Source organism: Rhyacophila brunnea, unplaced genomic scaffold (assembly GCF_057557595.1).
Source record: "Rhyacophila brunnea isolate RB1 unplaced genomic scaffold, BYU_Rbru_1.0 scaffold_11, whole genome shotgun sequence".
Taxonomy (NCBI): Eukaryota; Metazoa; Arthropoda; class Insecta; order Trichoptera; family Rhyacophilidae; genus Rhyacophila; species Rhyacophila brunnea.
Window position 1 is genome coordinate 24,248,806 of NW_028232763.1, and position 19,193 is coordinate 24,267,998.

At 30.5% G+C, this 19,193-nt stretch overlaps 1 protein-coding gene across 1 annotated transcript in view; it reads right to left on the reverse strand.

Moving 5' to 3' along the window:
* LOC147078505 (opioid-binding protein/cell adhesion molecule-like) overlaps positions 1-18,622 on the reverse strand; it is a 439,789-nt gene extending 421,167 nt beyond the window's left edge. The window contains exon 1 of the mRNA XM_085957293.1: positions 18,414-18,622. Coding sequence (XP_085813419.1) covers positions 18,414-18,477 — 64 coding nt within the window. The 5' untranslated portion in view covers positions 18,478-18,622. The remainder of the gene's footprint in view (positions 1-18,413) is intronic.
* Positions 18,623-19,193: the final 571 nt, after the last annotated feature.

Below are 19,193 nucleotides of genomic sequence, written 5' to 3' on the forward strand. Positions count from 1 at the left end.
CACACTATACGGTTTATGCACGGTTTTTCTTTCCATCGCAAGCTCAATTTGTGTTTGAATGTTGGGCTGTACCGTACGATTTAAAACCGTTTAATGTGAAAGCGTGCATTAAATCACGTACACTACTGAGTCATCGGTGGCCGTCCGGGCGCCGTGAATACGATAGAATGAACGGCTGGTATACGGCGCCGTTTCGGTTTTTAACCGTCGCCGTATAATGTGAAAAGGGCCATGCTTTTCTTCACGCCACTAAAAGAATGTCTTTGAATGACTTTTTACCGTACGGTCAAAACTGTATAATGTGAAAGGAGCGTAGACATGCCCAACACGTTGATTGCGATCCTTTTTATATCTTGTACTAGCTTACTTATCGAAAGTCATTTTCAAATTAACAATAAGGAAGCTGCGTCGTATCACTTGATTCGATAAACCAAGGAGTAGCCACCTTTACCGTCGCGGAGTAGGCTCTTTACATAGTATGAGAATAATTTGAGGAGTACAATGATATTATTTTATCATTTTCACAACGAGTGTTGAGTATTTATTTGGGTTTGTTTTTTGTTACTTGTTCATATAGAATAATGAAAATGGCAGAGTGTGATAGATCACTGGCAGTCTACATATTGGGTAATAGTAGAAGTTGGGTATGTCCGCTCCATCTCACTCTAGATGTATTTCAAGAATTATTATTTGGTGTTCATCCATGTCCTTGGGAATAACCCCCGGATCCCAATACGCAAAACTCATTATATGGTCGATGACCTAACGATTAGATATTAATGGAATGCGCCAACTTTCACTCCAAGATAGGCGGAATCGATCTCCCATCATTGACTCATAACTAGTTTAATAATTAGGAAAGTTTCTGGTTATATAGGATATTTCGATCCCAGAATGTCAATATTCAACATTTAACAATTCAAACCGAAGGTATACGTTTTTGTTTGAAATACAATATTAAACAAAACTCAAAGGTGTGAACTCGGTGATTGAAAATCCCTAATTACATGCCAATAGTATTAATAAGTATAGGGTGTCCAAGAAATATGAACTATACTAGTAAATTATTAATGTTAAGTATTTTATCACCCAATTACTCAATTAAATATATCTCCAGGTTCCTTTCAAACATATTCATTGAGCAAATGTCCATAATATTATAATTTAAAATATTAAAACGGGGGTGTAATGACTAACGATATTAGATTGTATAACGCGTTAATAAAATTTATTAATCAATACAGTGACATACATTATTTAGTAACTAGTATATCTTTTTACAACGTTTTTCTTAGCTCGTATTCTTATTTGTCCGGTGGTTCTTTGTCCGGTACATATCTTGCAATCGATTTTTAACTAACTTCCCGACTAGCTAGACATTTTAAACTTTTAGAATATATCAGAACACGATGCCAATGCATTTTTTTAATACTTTTAGTCATCTTTAATAGAATCAAATTCATTTTCAGTTAATTCTGTTTTGTATGAAAAGTTATTTCGACACCATTATTGGTTGCTAGGGGTCTGGGGTCCTAGCAACTAAATTAATAATATATACGTGCGTTACTATGGAAATCAATATGACATGTTAAAATGGCATTTCAGTATTATTTCTATCAAGTACAAATTTTTTTGATCGTTTAAGCTAGTCCAGTCAAGTTTATAATATGATTCAACAGAAAATTGAAAAACGTTGTATATAAAAAGTTCTTTTTATGACATGAGGTTTCTTTAATACTTTGGACGCGGAAGACGCGCACGGCGCGTAATGGCCAGGCGGCCGATCGATGTAATTAACGTGCATTTTAAAGGGGGCAATTAAAATCTCATTATCTCTTCAGCAGCGAAAGCGTTAAAGTCTTCCATCTTATTATAAGATATATATTTTACAATGCCTAATTTGTATCATTGTGTTATAAATTGATAAGTTGTTTCAAGTGTGTAATAATTTTTTTTTTAAATAATTCATAATTTTATTGATTATAATATTTTTTTAATTATATCGAAACGAACTTTGGTGTTACGATAATACCAAAGGTAAGTGGAGCGATATGACATTATTTAAGTGGTTTTAATATAACATCATTTAAGTACCTTCAATTCATAAAATGCCTTTCTGTGATTCTTGAGTATAGTATATTGTTCTATTATAAGTATATTATTTACGATATTAATATATGCTTATCGAATTGAAAGTCCGTGGTGTTCGGAAAATATGCGAAAAATCTATTTGACAATTGGACATAGTTATGCAGAAAGTAACCAGTCCACAAAAAATAAAAAAAATAAATGAGATACGATATAGATCAGATGCGAGATGGGTTTCTCTACGTTCTGGTGAAAATAGCCATGCCGCAAACAAATTATTCTTGAAATAAAATACTATTTAAAATTTTACATTTTACATATATTTTTAATATCATGTTGCTAAAGTGCCATTATTTCCGCTCGACATTATTGTGGACTGGCTACATTCTGCATAACTACGTTCAATTATTTGACCACGGGTTTGTAGTTGCACGTTATTCCAATTATATTTTGATTTGGGATTACGTCAAATTACTAAGTTTAGTTTTTTTTCATATGGATACATATTATTTGATTAATACACGTAAAACGTTTTTACTGTTGGTTATTTTTCATGTTTATTTTAATATTGACTTTATTATTTGGTATTTTATGTATATTGCGGTAAAACACAATATTCGAGTCACGATTATTCAATTTAAAGATTATTTATGAACTGATTGATTGAAAGGTTTGATATCGACTACGATTGTTATATAGACACACATAGATAGGACGTTGATTCACATTTTTGGCGTACAAGATCATTGAGCTAAAATTATTTTATCGGTCATATTTGTTAGATTTAGATTATAAACGTTAAAGTTTATAATCACTCAATGTACATCCATTACTATTATTTTGTATGCCGATTTGTCTATACTTGTAAAATACAGCTCAATTAGTATAATATACATTTATAAGTAGCATGTATTATTTTTAATATATATCGAATTTAGCTCAATTGCTATCCGCCGTTAGTGTGAGGTTTTTATTACTTTTATAGCTGTGCATTAGAGATGCCAATGAGATTTTGTTTTGTTATTTTTACCGGATATGCCTTTATGCATCAAAATCGTTCATTGATCTCTGTCAGTTTGGTCATACATGAATAGAGCTGCACATTAATGAAACACCTTCACTTGTTTCATATGTCCTTATACAATTGGGCAGACACGATAGCCTTACACTTGAACATCAGATACTGTTATAATTAATTTACAATTTTTCATTAGAACGATGATTGAAATTTATTGTTTACACAATTAATGCAAGTACGAAATTTGGTCATCACTTAAGTTTTGTATGTAATAGTAGTCAGCATTTAAAAGCAAATCTAAATATAAAATTCTAGCTTTCTTTTTTAGTCTGAGAATTTTTAATCTGTTTGCTGTATCTAAAATGGTAGATTTAACGCCATACGCTAAATGCAAAAAATGCTATATCTAGCATGAAAAGTTGGAAATTCTGATTGGATTTAATATATCTTAATATTCGCTGTTGTATGGCATACTGGATAAGAAGATCACTCGTGCCCATCGCCTGACCAAGGGTCAATAGCTTAACTAATCAAACTTAGGGACATTAATGTTCCTTAAACACCATTGTGGCATTTTGCTGAATGAAAACTGACGTGTGTAATTTATATGGGTACTTGAAATATGCAAATCCAACGAAGTAATTCTATCCCTAGTTGATTAAAGGATTGGACCATCATAACATAACAAGTAAGTATCCATTTTATCTACGAGGTACCTACATATAATATTATATTATAGTGTAGGACTAACTTAGATCATATAAAATTATAAATATTCACATTTATTTATTTACTTATTTAAAAAAGAATATTGAGTACCTACATAACAGATAATTAATTGAAGATGTTTGAAAATATAAAGATTATACAATTCAAGTCATAATTGGATAACAAACCAAAAAATTATCTTAGAGAAAAAATATCGTTACAATAAAAATTTCATCTTTTATAGGAAGGTTAACCTTTGATAATAGTGCTTGATAAACTTGATACGAGAATACAGTTTTCATCCAGAATAAAGTTTATGCATACATATTAAAATTTTCCAGAATATCATGATTAAGATATATTTTACACCTAAAAGAATAATAAATACAATATTAAATAAGTCATTGTATCAATATCGACGGTATAATATGATATACCTAAAGTTGTGCTATTTATATTATTTATTTCTGAATTTATCAAGAATGCCCTTGTAGGTATTACTCCTACTTGAGTTTTCCAGCTCAAAAGTTTCCTAACCCTGGTCTAGGTTTAGGGGAGACCGGGGTCTTTCGGACAGTTTTTCGTTTGGATTTTTTTTTTAATTATTTATTTTGAAGTCTAAAAATATAAGATTAGTATATAAAAAGTTTTGACCAACTCATGAAATAGAATTCTTAATCAAAATAACACTTCAATTATAGTAAGTTTTATGGCCGAACGTTACCATTATATATATCTGGACAAACTATGGAGATCTTATTGATAAAATAATAATACCTACCATCATTTTTTCTTTAAAACAAAGGCTTTAAAAATATGTTAAATTATTATGTATATAATTTCACATTAAAGTAAACTATTTTTTTAAATCCCAGCAATGAAAGAATATCACAATTGAAATTAAATTTAGGCATTCTACAATTGATATGAAATAATAAAAAAGTATTTTCAAAAAACCTTATTACATATCTACCAGTATGTTTTATTTATTTCAGTAACGTAGTGATTAATCTGATCGATACAAATCCCGTATCTATCAAATTCACATATTGTTTTTCAATATGTGTTTGGACCCAGAATATGAACCTTATAGACTGAGTTAACCTCTTTCTCTCTCTTGTTAAAAGTCTGTTAAAGAACCTCTTCGTAATTCAGATTGTAGACCTAATTAAAAAAAAAAACCTTAATTCTTAAATGTTGTTTGCAACTTGCTTGAAGAAAGCAAGACTTTAATTGTTTCAACGGCATTACTTGGGAAGAAATTCGTTGACAAAAAAAAACATAAATAACACATAAGTATACTATAATAAGCATGATTTATCTTCTCAGTTATATTTTATTGTAATAATACTGATAATGAACGATTTCTTCAAATAATTGTACTTTTGTAGATACATATTATAGACATTTTTCAACCAAATCTTTGCAAACATCTTCCGAATCTTAGATCAGAATGCGAAAAAAGTAATAAATATGTGACTGATATAACTCATCTAGATATAAAGTCTTGACAGTTTATAGTGACTGAAGTTTTATGTTGAGGGAATCCAATCCCGAGCCAAAATTCTGATCCCAGGATTTCGGGATTACAATTTGACAATCCCGGGATCCCGGGACTGGTCCCGGGATTGGCATTTTTTCCATTGTTAATATAAAATTTTTATATTTACAAATAACATTGATAAAATCGGTCAAAAATAAATCAAGTATAATTTATACTATTTAAGACATTTATTAATAATATTGTATACGTTTAATCTTGGAAATACACAAGTTTAATGGAGTAAATAATATTGTAATATAAATATTAATGTGAATTTAATAGGAGATTGCTGTTTCTGATAGTAAAATTTAATGAATGGATTAGCGAGATTTAAAATAGTAAAGCAAATAATCATGGCGTACTTATGGCCTTTCCGCTTCATAAATCTAATTAGTCAGCCAAATATGAAACTGCCGTAAAACTTATGATACATGGTGGAATTACTTTGTTAAAAGTGCGAAGCATTGTTTTTTTCCAATCTTTCCATTTTTAATAATTCATGTGAAAAAATAAAATGAATCGGCAACCTACACATGGGTATATATCAACCTTCATTCAAACTCAGTTTATTTCTAATGTAGTTATTTTTTATTAAAAGTATTTTTTCTGTTAAATTTTCGCTTTTATTTTATTTTCCATAAAAATTGATAAAAAAAACAATCCCGAAATCTCGGGATTATGTTTATCAATCCCGGGATTCATAGGTATCGAAAATAGCTCGGGATCCCTAGTTATGTTCAAACAGTTGAAAACAATTACAGCTTAAGATTTAAGCCTGTCCAAAGAATCCCCTGTGTCCCCTACTGGAAAATATCTGCAGGACATCATAAAGATATCACAAACTCTCACAACGAGGGGTGTTTATTAAGTGACATAACCTGGTAGAGCCAATTACTTTTACAGGTACCCTTAAACCTGAAAATGACAAGTTAAGTCACCGCATATTTAAGGTCGGCTAAGATTTTCATTTAAGCCATCCAAGACTGGGGTCACCTCAGCAAAATGTTTAAGCCAAAGTTACGGCGGCTGTCTGTTTACGATGCGACAATCGTGCTTTATTTAACAATTAGGCTCGTCTATGCCCTCAACTTGGCTCCTGTTGATTTAGGCTTCAAGTGGCCTGATCCTCGTGAGTTGTATGCGTTGGATGAGAGTTACTTAAGCACTCTACCCGATGATGATGATGCTAGTACCGGGTGCCAGTAAAGTCTACGGTTGTTAAATTCTAAATTTATAGACGATGAAGTTTATAGCGGCTAGAAATAAACAGGATCTGACGTAGTAGAAGACGTGTTCATAAAATTCTTATATTATACGTATACCCGCTGAAAAATACATATATCCTTTGGAATGAAAACACACGATTTAAATCTGTATCCACATTGTACATTGGCTGTTTTTTTTTGAAAATTGATAGTATCCTATTTAATAATTAGTAAGTATTATTTTCTATGTGTTGCATCAAGGCGGCCACAGGGCACAAAATTAAGAGAAGAATGCGACTAATATAACTTTTTGGACTGAATTCCGTGTTGCTGATTTATTTTTGCCTGTGATGCTATCTATGTATGTAGGAATTGCTTCATTATTTTGTATACAAATTGAGTAAAAGGTGGCATTTGAAGTACATTTTATAATATATCTTTCTAGGCTAGTTAGGTAGGGGGTACCACGATATTTTGCAAAATTCTTCAAGGTGTCCGTCATACAAAAGAGTAACTGCCAGAGCGATTTTCAGATGTTGTCTTAACTCTTTGTAAAATGTTTAGAAATCGATTTGGCTCATTCAGATCGATATCATCACTAACGTCTAACAATATCTAACAATACACACCCTTACTATTCATTGTCATCAAAATTTCACATGTGTATCGATTTGAAAGTTACTGTTTAAATAGGAAACTGATGTGAATTTTTTTGGAATATAAGGAGACATAATATTATGTTCCATTCGATTAATTTTTGGAGTTTTCGTAAAATACGCTAGATAGACAAAAATATATATTTTTAGAACAACGTTTGTCATGAACCTATGTGAAATTATGATAAAATGTGTTTATAATAATTTTACACGATAAAAACAGTTAAATTAATCAATACCTCTTGTATATTAAATATTAATTGCAACGTAGGCTAAAAGGGGCGTTGTTAGACGAAAGAGCATACAAAGCCGTAATGAAGTTAATGTAAGGTTTGTGAAAATCAGTTTATTTTTTCACGTCAAAAATTGATTGACATTAGTATCAATATAATTTATCTGACAGCCATTATAGATTGGTCAACAAACAAAATTGTTTTAACGTTCAATAAATATAAAGTTAATTTTTTCCTGAATAAAACTTAATGTATAGATTGTTTTATAAATATAATAACATAAAGTATTGTACGTAGTATTTTATAAAAATATTCTTATAATTCTTAATCAGTGTAAAATGATGCTATTCATATTTGTGTAAATTTGCGTTAACAAATACTTAGAAGTCACCTAAGTAAAAAATAAGATATCTTTAAATCAAAAGAGTTGCCACAGTAACGATACATTGAAATACTGACAATGTGATAAAAATGGTTTCTCAAATTTTGCTGCCAGTAAAGTATCTAGACATCTATTGTCTATTGTATTTTTGTGTATTTTTATTGTTTCATAAAAAAACGCTGAATAGTTAAAATGAATTGCTGATATTATACAGAATGCCGATTAAGAAGTTATTAGAAATTCAACTACTTAAGATTTTTTTATTTATCAATTTAAAAATATCGATATAATAATTATAATAACTAAAAAGATTATAATTTTGAAAAACACTTCTGAGAAAATAAATATTATAACCAATAGAAAAAATCTTTTTGAAAAAAGTAAGATACCCGGCAGGATCGAACCTGCATATCTTGGGTTTACGCCCCGTGCGCATTGTCCACTATGCTACAAGGTGACCTCCTAATTACGACAAATTTTAACTATTAACCCTTAATACCTGCTCATCAGCACTCTTCCAAATCAAGCTACTATTGGCAATCGGCTTTTGTTTATTAAATCAAAGTAGGTACCTACTACTTTAATAATTACTAATCGACGTCACGGATTTCTCCAATATTTTATGTTCTAACGTACTCGAACTTGCTAATAATTTTTAATTAACTATTTCTTTTATTCAGCGAACGCTGATGAGCAGACCTTGTAGCATAGTGGACAATGCGCACGGAGCGTAAACCCGAGAGATGCAGGTTCAATTCCTACTGGGTGTCATACTTTTTTCAAAAAAAAATTTTCTATTGGTTATAATATATTTTTTCAGAAGTATTTTTCAAAATTATGTATGTTCAATAATTAGAATGGTACATTCTTAAATCTTGTGAATTATTCTTTGAATAAAAGAAATAGTTCATTAAAAATATTATATTTTATTTCACTCAGCTGTACGTATTTGGATAAATTAATAATAACATTCATTTAATAATGCAATTTGCTACTTATCTACCTACTGTTCAAAGATCTAATACACATAAATTAAACTCTATTATTTGGAGTGGCGATTTTCTTTGACGCAAATGGCAAAATCGATTTGTCTGTAGTTTTAAAAGGGGGCCTCGAAACAATTCACACCTGTCATACAATTATTAAATTTTACAAAATCTTTAAAAAAAATGTGTAAAATATTATTACCCAGAGCATAACAAAATCTCTGCATCATAACATAACCCCTCAATTAATATGTACTTGCACATAAGAAATATAACTACTCATAATATACAATATGATATCTACCTCCGCTGATAGTTTTTTTTATTGTTTTATTTCATTTTTCGTCGTGGGGAGCCTTAAAATCAGTCTGTGTCCCAGGCCTCCCAGTCCCCAACACGCCACTGATTATTTGAATACATTTCAATTAGAAAAAAATATCGAATTGGACTCGAACCTACATCCATCGTTATATTATTATAATATTTTATTTTTTAATCGATATATTTATTATCTGAGATTGTTTGAAATTATAAAAAGATTGTGTTATCGAATCATTGATTTATTAGAACTATTATTCGTACAATATCCGACCGTGTTTAGGAAAAAGGGTGTAACCCTCACAGAACAAATTTTACAGGAGAGGCAAAAAACGTTTTCTGAGTTATTTTAGTTTAATATTTAAAAAAAAAAATAGACACAGACATTGGGTATATGATGATTGATGATTTGGTGTAATATATTTTTGATCTAATAATAATTAAAGAAGTTATTACAAAAAAATCATTAAAATTGAGGATAAATGCTTTTTTCCATAAATTAAAAATGAATTAATCTCAATTAAAACCTGAATATAGATAATAATTCGGCATTTGTGGCTTACTTCTTATTCTTATTTAGTTGTTTACATTGTTAATATCTAATAAAAGCACTTTTCGAAAAATCGAGGGTTACACCCTTTTTCCTAAACCCAGTCGAGTCGTTAACCGTATTGCTCCAAATATTTAAAAATAAGCATGTAATTTTTCCTGTAACGTTCTTCAAAACAACAACTTTTCCTTAATAATTAGATATCATAAAGCTTTAATACTCTTTATGGTAGGTACTTTAACATTAATCTGTTGCTACATTTTCTACATAATGTTCTTTATTTCCTGTAATTACTTTACAGAGTTGTTTTTTAATAGGTATACAACGTACAATATTATCTAAAACAGGGGGGGGGGGGGCAAACTGCGGCCCGCCGGGTATTTTTTTGCGGCCCGCCATCATTAATTGTACTTCCGATTATGAATAAATTTTCTATATATTTTTAAAGAATATTGACAATAGATTAAAATTTGAAGAATTTGTTGTTTCGTAAATGTATTATCTCAGTACGTCTTCCTTGCGTCTCTTCTCACACTATGTAACCACTATTTTCTACATTGAACATCGATTTCAATAGATATTGATAGTGTGCCGACAGAGCTACAACTTGAGATTATTTATCTGAAGTGAAGTGAAGAAATCTCCAAATTTTACAATGCCCTTAATTCAGACAAATTCGACCAACTTAAAGATTATGCAAGAAAAATGTTCGTTATTTTTGGATCAACCTATATGTGAACAAACATTTTCGATCATGAACCTCAATAAAAATTCTTTACGATCAAATATCTCCGATGCCCACTTACAAGCAGTTTTGAGAATATCAACTACAAAATTGACACCTGTATTTAAAAAAATGTTCAAAAATGCACAACAGTTTTATTCTTCTCATTATTTATTTTTGTGATGTTTATTTTTCGTGATAATAAATAGTGTACCTATATCTAAAAATGGTATTTTACTTGCGGCCCGCCGCTCATTTTGAATTCTTGAATTTGGCCCTCCATCCAAAAAGTTTGCCCCGCCTGAATTCTAAAATATTTGACAACCTACAAATATTACCTACAAAATTATTCATACATAAATTTATTAGCATTATTTGTTTTATTATTAAGTACATAATATTATTATATAAGCGAAAATGCATTAATTAAAAAAAAAATAGAATGACTTAACCTGCCTGCCGACACAAACTCACAACGTAGCGTTTCACCCAGCCACAACCCTCTCAACCCTTCAGCTTGCTGTATAGGACTCAGCTGGCAGAAAACACCTACGAGAGGTATAGAGAGAACGCGACGGATTATGGTTATGTCGGTGGACGTGATTAGTGAAATCACTATTACTTTCTTATAATACTTGATGTGAATACATAAATGTAAATTACATAGTATTAGTTATAATTTCTCACTAACAATATATTTAATATATTACTATGTTGCTACACGATAATATGTTGAATTAAGTGGTCTATCCGTTAATTTCTAGAATTGATTATATGCGATATAGTATGAAACCTTTTAAGGTTTAATTATAAAAGCCAGCCTTTTAGATAGTTGTTTCATATTGTACTAAAAATATGAGGTGAACAGAAGAATCTTAGTATAATAAAAAAAGCCTTGGAAAAATCTTCGGCGTAGCGATTTCTTTTAAATTAGTTACAACACTGTATCAGGTGTGTAGCAGGTAAATGAAATTTTCACGAGATTGTAGGTGAGAAAAACCTCTGTTACACAAAATTTATTCTTATTTTATGTAACGGATGCCAGAATTAACGCCTAAATATTCGGTGAAAAAATATTCATTCAGGCAATTTTGGAAGCCATCAATCCACTCGGAATAAAAGCCTCATACGTATTGTTGCAAACAATGTGAAAAATATCTCCCTTTAGCAAAAAAAATAAGCTCCTTTTATTAGAAATTAATAATAGTGGTGCTGCTGCTGCTGCTTTACGGTTACTTTACGGTGCTGCTTTACGGTAGAAAATCATGGCACTTTACGAAGGCTCATAGCAACCGTATACTGAGCTTCGAAAACAGATGTTTGCGACAAATACTGGGTGTGCGGTGGGGTATGACTTTAGGAGCAACGAGGAGATAAGAGAACGTTGAGAACGCACAATGTTGGACCTGGTTCGGTCACGTGCTGCGGATGCCAGAAGAGAACCTCAACCTGGCTTGCCTGTTCCTCAAGTCAACCGGATTTCAGCGTCCTGGAAGGCCGCTAAATACTATCTACAGAGTGTATACGGTGGAGCTACGGGAAATGGTTTGACCTGGAACAAAGCAAGAAGACTGGCGACCGACAGGGATTCTTGGAAGCGCCGCGTGGTACCCATATGCCCCAATTAAGGGGCGGATATGACCAAAGAAAGAAGAAGAACAGAGTATGAAGTCTATATAGTATAAGATGTAGAAATCAGAATAACTTTAAAAGATAGCTATTAAGACGTTAGAAGGGCAACGAGGAAGATACATATAACAACGAACTACACGCTCAGTATATAATGATCCCCCTGTTATCTCATATGTAAAGTTATGGCTACTTCGTTATATATGCCATGTCTCAAGGTTAAAGGATATCCGACTTTCAAAGAGACTTTCCTTCAGATGACTGGTAAGGAGCATCATTATGACAATGTCACTGAGGCTTTGGAAGTGAAAGGAACAAAACCCACATTGCATAACAAACACTTGCATTTTAATATGCCTAATTGAATTATGTGACAGTACTCTGATGGATTATGGTCGTTCATCCCAAAGTGCAACTTAACCTGTCGTTGGTAATGCCAATTGGAAGGTTAATAAAATATGTCGTCAACCAAAATAATTTGGAGATCTTTATAATTAGTAATAATAATTATTTCACTTAGCGTGTCTAGGTGGAAGTTGTTATATAATTTTTTTAAGATGGTCTATTTAGCATGCTTATAATGGTTTATTTTATAGTACTGTACTTTTTATCACACTGACCTTTTTTCACTATTTTCATTATAATAGTTACCTAATTACTTTGTTTTATACGTTTCATGTCATATACTAATATGAACGGTTTGAACATGTAATGTGTAATGTTAACTCATGTAGTGAATAAATGAATTTTAAATTAAACAAGACCAAGCATTAATATTATTATAGAGAACAAAAGTTCTTTTGTCCTCTGAAACAAAATGAAAAGTTGTTCACACCACACATCTAATAAGTTTCTTAGAAATCATTTTAGCGTATTAAAAACTTTAAAATCCTCAAAAACAACAGTACATTACACTTTTTAAAGAATTTAATCTCTAACACTCATATGTGCCTAAATATAGTAATTATGTTTATAGAATTATTGTAGACAATCACCGTTTCCATTCGAATCAATTAAAAACAGTTTATAATGCAAAAGTCTCATAAAATATTATTATCTGACTAGTATTATAATATATTACTAACTACCCGGAACAACTCCCTTTGAGAGAAAATGTGGTAAAGTGTAAGATTTGCTATTTACTAATGAAAAATAAAATTGATATAGCGGAAATTTCAAATTTTGGTTTTAACATTACATAATAGTGGAATAATAATATATAAGTATCCGTTCAAAAAATATTTTGTAAATAAGTTAATAACATTGATCTTGCCTACTTCACACGCCAATTCTTAGATATATACTAGCTAAAAACTGAGTGAAAACGTGTCATAAATCGACAAAAAAAATACATACACAAAAATCTGAGAGCACCCAAAAAATTGGGCTGAACCAATAATACCATCACGTGCCTGCAGGTAGGTCCAATCACTTTGATATAATTGAATATATGTTATGCTGTTGTTGTCTATTCGAATTTCTTTGAAGCAGCTTGTTTATCTTGCCCACTCAACATGCAATTTCGTTCGATAAGCAACAATTCTTAGATCTGACTAAGCTCGGAAAAGAAATCTTATCACACACAGACAAAGAAAATACATTTAAAAAAATCTTTTTTAAAATAAAATATGTAAATACTTGAATAAGTATATTATATTTAAAATAAAATATGTATACGTAAAATACTTAAATAAGATTATTATATTTTCAGGATAATAATAAATTTGTAAATATCTACTAAAAATAAATAATTTATTCAGAATTAACCAAATTGGGATAAAAAAAACTGACAGTCAACACTATAAAAAAAAAGGAAAGATAAAAAATTCTATTAATCTTCAAATAAAAATTAATTACATTAAAAAATGCGAAGAATGGTATTCACTCTCCTCCACATTGAATTGGTGAATAGAAATTGTGGGGTGGAGGGAGGATTGTGGATACTTTGTCATACCTACTCCAGTGAAGTTATTAATATGTCTCTCTTTGTGTTTCTATATTTTTTGTTGCTCTATATTTTAAAATAAAGCCATATACCTATATTATAGACTATGAAAAGGAAAAAGAGCGTAATCCACACAAATCATATTTTACAGAAGGCTAAAAAACGTTTTTGTTATGGTTTTCTTTCAAAATAGGCATAATCTTGAAGTGCATGATAGTTATTATTAATTTGGTTTTTATATCCCTAATCAGATATTAATTATTGAGTTGCTTAAAAAAAACCAACAAAAATGATGGTTAGGACGTTTTTCCCACGTCACTTCCTTCTTTTTTTGATTGTTAGCTAAATTATAATAAATCGGCATTTGCAGCTTACATTAATTGGATACAACGTGTAATTAGTCGTGTACAACGTCATTATGCAATGAAACCTATCTTGAAAAAAAAAATGAGGGTTACGCCCTTTTTTCTTTCTCGAGTTATGACTTCACGATTTATAATGAATTCACTCAGAGCTGTACTAGAATCAAAATAAGACATTTTTCTGAGCATACATAATTCGGAAAGACCTCATAAATATAAGCATATATTATAAAAAAATGTTGAAACAAATATTTGGCCGGGTGGGAGTCACACCAGCATCCATCGGATTTTAATCGACGTACTGTAATAATTTAGCCACATGGACCCTACCTAATTATGATGAAATTAGCTAATGGTCATGTAATTAAAGCGTTATTAAATTACGATTTTGATGATTTACTTTTGTAGTTTGAATCAAAGTGTCAATAACGAAACGCTAAGGATACTTATAATGTGCACTTGGATTGGGGTTGACGAAAAAGGGCGTTATAATTGAATGTTTTTTAAAGAGAATTGGAGAAAAGACCTAAATAACAGAAGAAAAGAGACGATTTGACAGTAGATTATTAAAATTAATATAATCATAATATATAATAAAATAAAATAAAATTAATAAGTATATCTTTGTTATTTTTTTTTAAACATACTATAATTTATTAAAAAAAAAAACCTTAGAAATAATCTAAGAAAAAAAGGTACTCACACAGAAAGTGAAAGACGTGAGTTCGAGTCCCACTCGGACCAACTTTTTCTCTGAGTATTTTCAAAGTTGTGTTTTTTCTTTAATAAAAAATCAAACATTCTTAAAACCTTATGTATATTCAGTATTGCATAATAATAATAATTACAAAATTTTGTTTTGAAGATGCAACTACCTGAATAGATAGAGTATGTTGATAGTAGTAGCATAAATCTAATGTTTTTGAACTAACTCTACTATTCACGAACCTTTCAATAACAAATAAGCGCTCAAAGCACTCACCTGCATAGCCGTATTGATGTTGTTAAGTTTAATATATTATAAATGAGCCAAACTTTGGGCCCATTGTGTAGTTGAGAAACGTGTTATATAAGCATTGCGGTTAGGACGCGGGTGACCTCAAGGCTCACTTCCTGCTCGGAACTTCACTAAGTAACGTCTAGTGTCCCACCGCAACCCCACCCTTAATGACCCTTATGGATACCGCCAAACCTTCCTGATGATGACCATTAAACGAACTGATAATACCAAATTGCACCTGCCTTAAGAGGATATGAGGTGAGTGACAGTGGAGTGCTCTAATTCGCTCACTACAGATATAAGGGTGAAACATTAAAATTTTCATGTTATTTAATTTAAAAAGTTATATTCAGATTAATGACACTGTGCGGACTTCGTAGTCCAGTATCTAAGGTACTGGAATTTCATCCGGGGACTCCGAGTTCGATTGCAGTGAGATCACAATAATATATTTATGAGGTTTTCTCAAAGCCTAAGGGTGTCTTTGATTTTTTTACTTCTATTAGTAACTACACTACACTGTTAAAAAAACATTAAATTTGAAAAACCTCATAAACGTGCATTATATATTAGAAAAAAATTGTGGGATTCGAGCTCACATATTTTACTATCAGAGTGACGTTCTTCCACTTTAAGCTAATATCATTATCTATATTACTTACAAGTCCGATTGTAATTTCATCATCATAATTTGGATTATTTTGTACAACGTTATTATTAAAATTGTTTCACATGATAATATTTAATATTATAAACTCATACAAATTAACCGTTTGTAAAGCCTTATCGGTGGTAAATTGTATTCAACTAAAAAATGGGCTCAGATAAAGCTCTGGCAGAGTGGCAAACGTAAAGAGCCTTCGTGAAATAAATACACGATACTCTTTACGTTTATTTTTATTTTTATCGTTTATAAATTATGTATTTTTTTGTAAATATATGTTTTCCTTTTCAGGTGTAAATACCTGCCATATTTAAATAACACGTTAATTATATCTAATAGCCAACGACTCCAAACGCGCCAGTCGCAGTGTTACCACTAAATGAGTTTTAATATTGGCTTATTAGATATAAGTACATGTATAAATTTTTCAAATTGAAGAAAAAAATTATATTTGAAGCTAATTGAATTGTAGCGTAACTTTACAAAGTTTGAATGATTTTTTCAAATGAAATAATAATAGTATTGCTTTATCGTCAGGATTGCGATCATATACTTAGATGAAACTTGTCAATTGATATATTAATTCATCGTAAACATGATTTGACAATATGTGTCTATTTAGACGAAACTGGTATTAATTGTTGTTACACTTATTACAGGTTTTTTTTTAATCCGTTTTTTCATACACTTTTATTATACTTCGATATAATCTATCGAATTGTTAATTTTCTTAATCCTTGTCGACAAATATAAATACTGTAATAATCGATTATTAAAATAACTTATAGATACCTTTTACGATTTTTAAGGAAAATTTTTATTCATTGTAAAAAGCGGACATCATTCCTAATATTGTGGTTAAACTAAGATTATTATATTTAAATTCCTTATTATTGCTTAATAATGATATTGCTTACTAAAAATATAGTAGAGTAGTATTAATCTATTCATGTCTGAAAACTTGGGTCAAGCATTTGACTGACAATTCCACATAGACCATACATTTTTTTTAAATGTTTGATGACACAAAAGAACAGTTTATCAAAATGTTTACGAAAATTTCTTTCAATAATATAATATCCATTTTAAAGAAACATGGAAGAAAAATGGTAATTAACATTGATACTCAATTAAAAATAAAAATCCACCAAAACTGCACTGAATATCATCCGCACTGTCACGTATAACCATAAAACATGGTTATAATGCATTTCATATACATATAACTATGGAAAATGTATGCAATATCTTTTTAATAATTCAGAAAGTAAATACGCACAAAGTTTGAAATGAGAATTTACTTAAACACGCCACTGGTGTATTAAAAGTATAAGAAGTACGCATTGACCATACCAATATTTAACTTGTAACAACATTGTAAATTAGAGCCAATGGAGATTGGATTTTCCAAGTGCGGGAACAAAGGCATGCCTAATAAAATAAATACGCTCACTGGAAAAGCGTATCAATTTACCGAATAAAACTTCGAAAAAAGAACCTTCCGAGTTTAAAAAATATATTTCAACAATTTTCTTGAAAAATTCTGGTATCTTAAAGCCAATTATTTTTGTTTTATCTAAATAAACATATTAGTATTCATCTCGTTTACCATAAATCAGCCCTCATTATATAAATATTATTTCTACTCATTCATATTTATAAATAATACTAAAATGAATTATTCATTATTATTATTTCGTAAATATTATAAAGGGGTTTAATATTTCATCCCTAATACGTCGCAATAAATAATAATACATATTTTATACAATGTGTAGGCAAATCTTTAAAGTAACTATACAGCTACATAGAATAACTTAAGTACTAAATCTTCAATGTAAAATATAACCTTATAGATGAGCTTTTCTTTTTCTGAAAGGAAAAACGACGACTCACATTACGCGGCAGTTTTCATATATTATTCTAGACGGTTTTTTATTACTTCTTCCAGTAAGATGAAAAATCATTCCACTACATTTACAATATTTACATATTATACAAATATAATATTAGTATTTTTGTGTATGTGGGAAATATAGCAAACAAATAATAAACAAAATATCTTCTGTATATTGCTATATATTAAATCTACACAGTTACGTGAAATTATTATTGAAATTAGGGATTTTTTTACTAGTATAAATATTTCTTTTATATTTAAACCATTTATAATATATCATTTATATTACAGACATACTCTAAGTTAAATATAAATACAAGTAACAATACAGTGTTACTTTCTTTTAGATATTGTTAGTCAGATTTAATATTTATTTTGTTTAATTAATTTAAACAGTAGTACATTCACATATAGATATTATATATTATACATTGTTTTAAAACAATATAATGTTGTGTTATTGTGACACGATTTAATATTAAATATGAAAAAATAAACTCACCTATGATAAATCCTATGGTGATAATAAGCGTTCCCATTTTCATCTTTAGACAACATAAAGCCATGATTTATAATTATTTGAAATAGTTCACAAAGAAATCCAGTTGGTCCCGATACCGCACAAAAGTTATATTCTCAAATTACCGGTTACAACGCAAACAATAGAGTTAGAAGAAGTGTTGAAAAACCACAAAAAAAATCTTATCACAAAACTTACACACGCAATACCTATAAAAAACGAACAATTCCACTTCGACACAAGTTTAAAAACTCACAAAAGTAAGTGTAGAAGAGAAACAAAGCCTGCGGAAAACTTTCAAATCGGTTACTGAACTTTTCTTTATCGGTCAGAAGCGAGAAGTCGGCGTTGGTATGTCGGTCATTAGAATCACGGATATGAGATAAGTCGCACCGGTTACGATGTCTGTATGTGGCACGGTAACCCAATAATCGGGCCCGGTTGCGTGTCGAGTATGGCGACGCAACTGGAACGGTGCTGTTGTACCAACTGAGCGTTTTTTGCCGCCAGCATCGGTGTGGGCGCAATTGGGCGGCGGGACACTCGTCCTGCGCGTGCGCCGTGACGTATACCGCCTTCAGGTCTTCCCCGAATGAGTTGCAGGGATTTGACCAAAGTTTTCCCTCATTCGAATCATTCTTCATGGTTAAGCAGCGCTGCCCTAAAGTTTCGGGGTAGGCAGGACACATAGTTCTTTGTAATATTATCCGGATCATCTCATTCATACAAATGCCCATTGACCTCTGCTTTCACACTTTTATA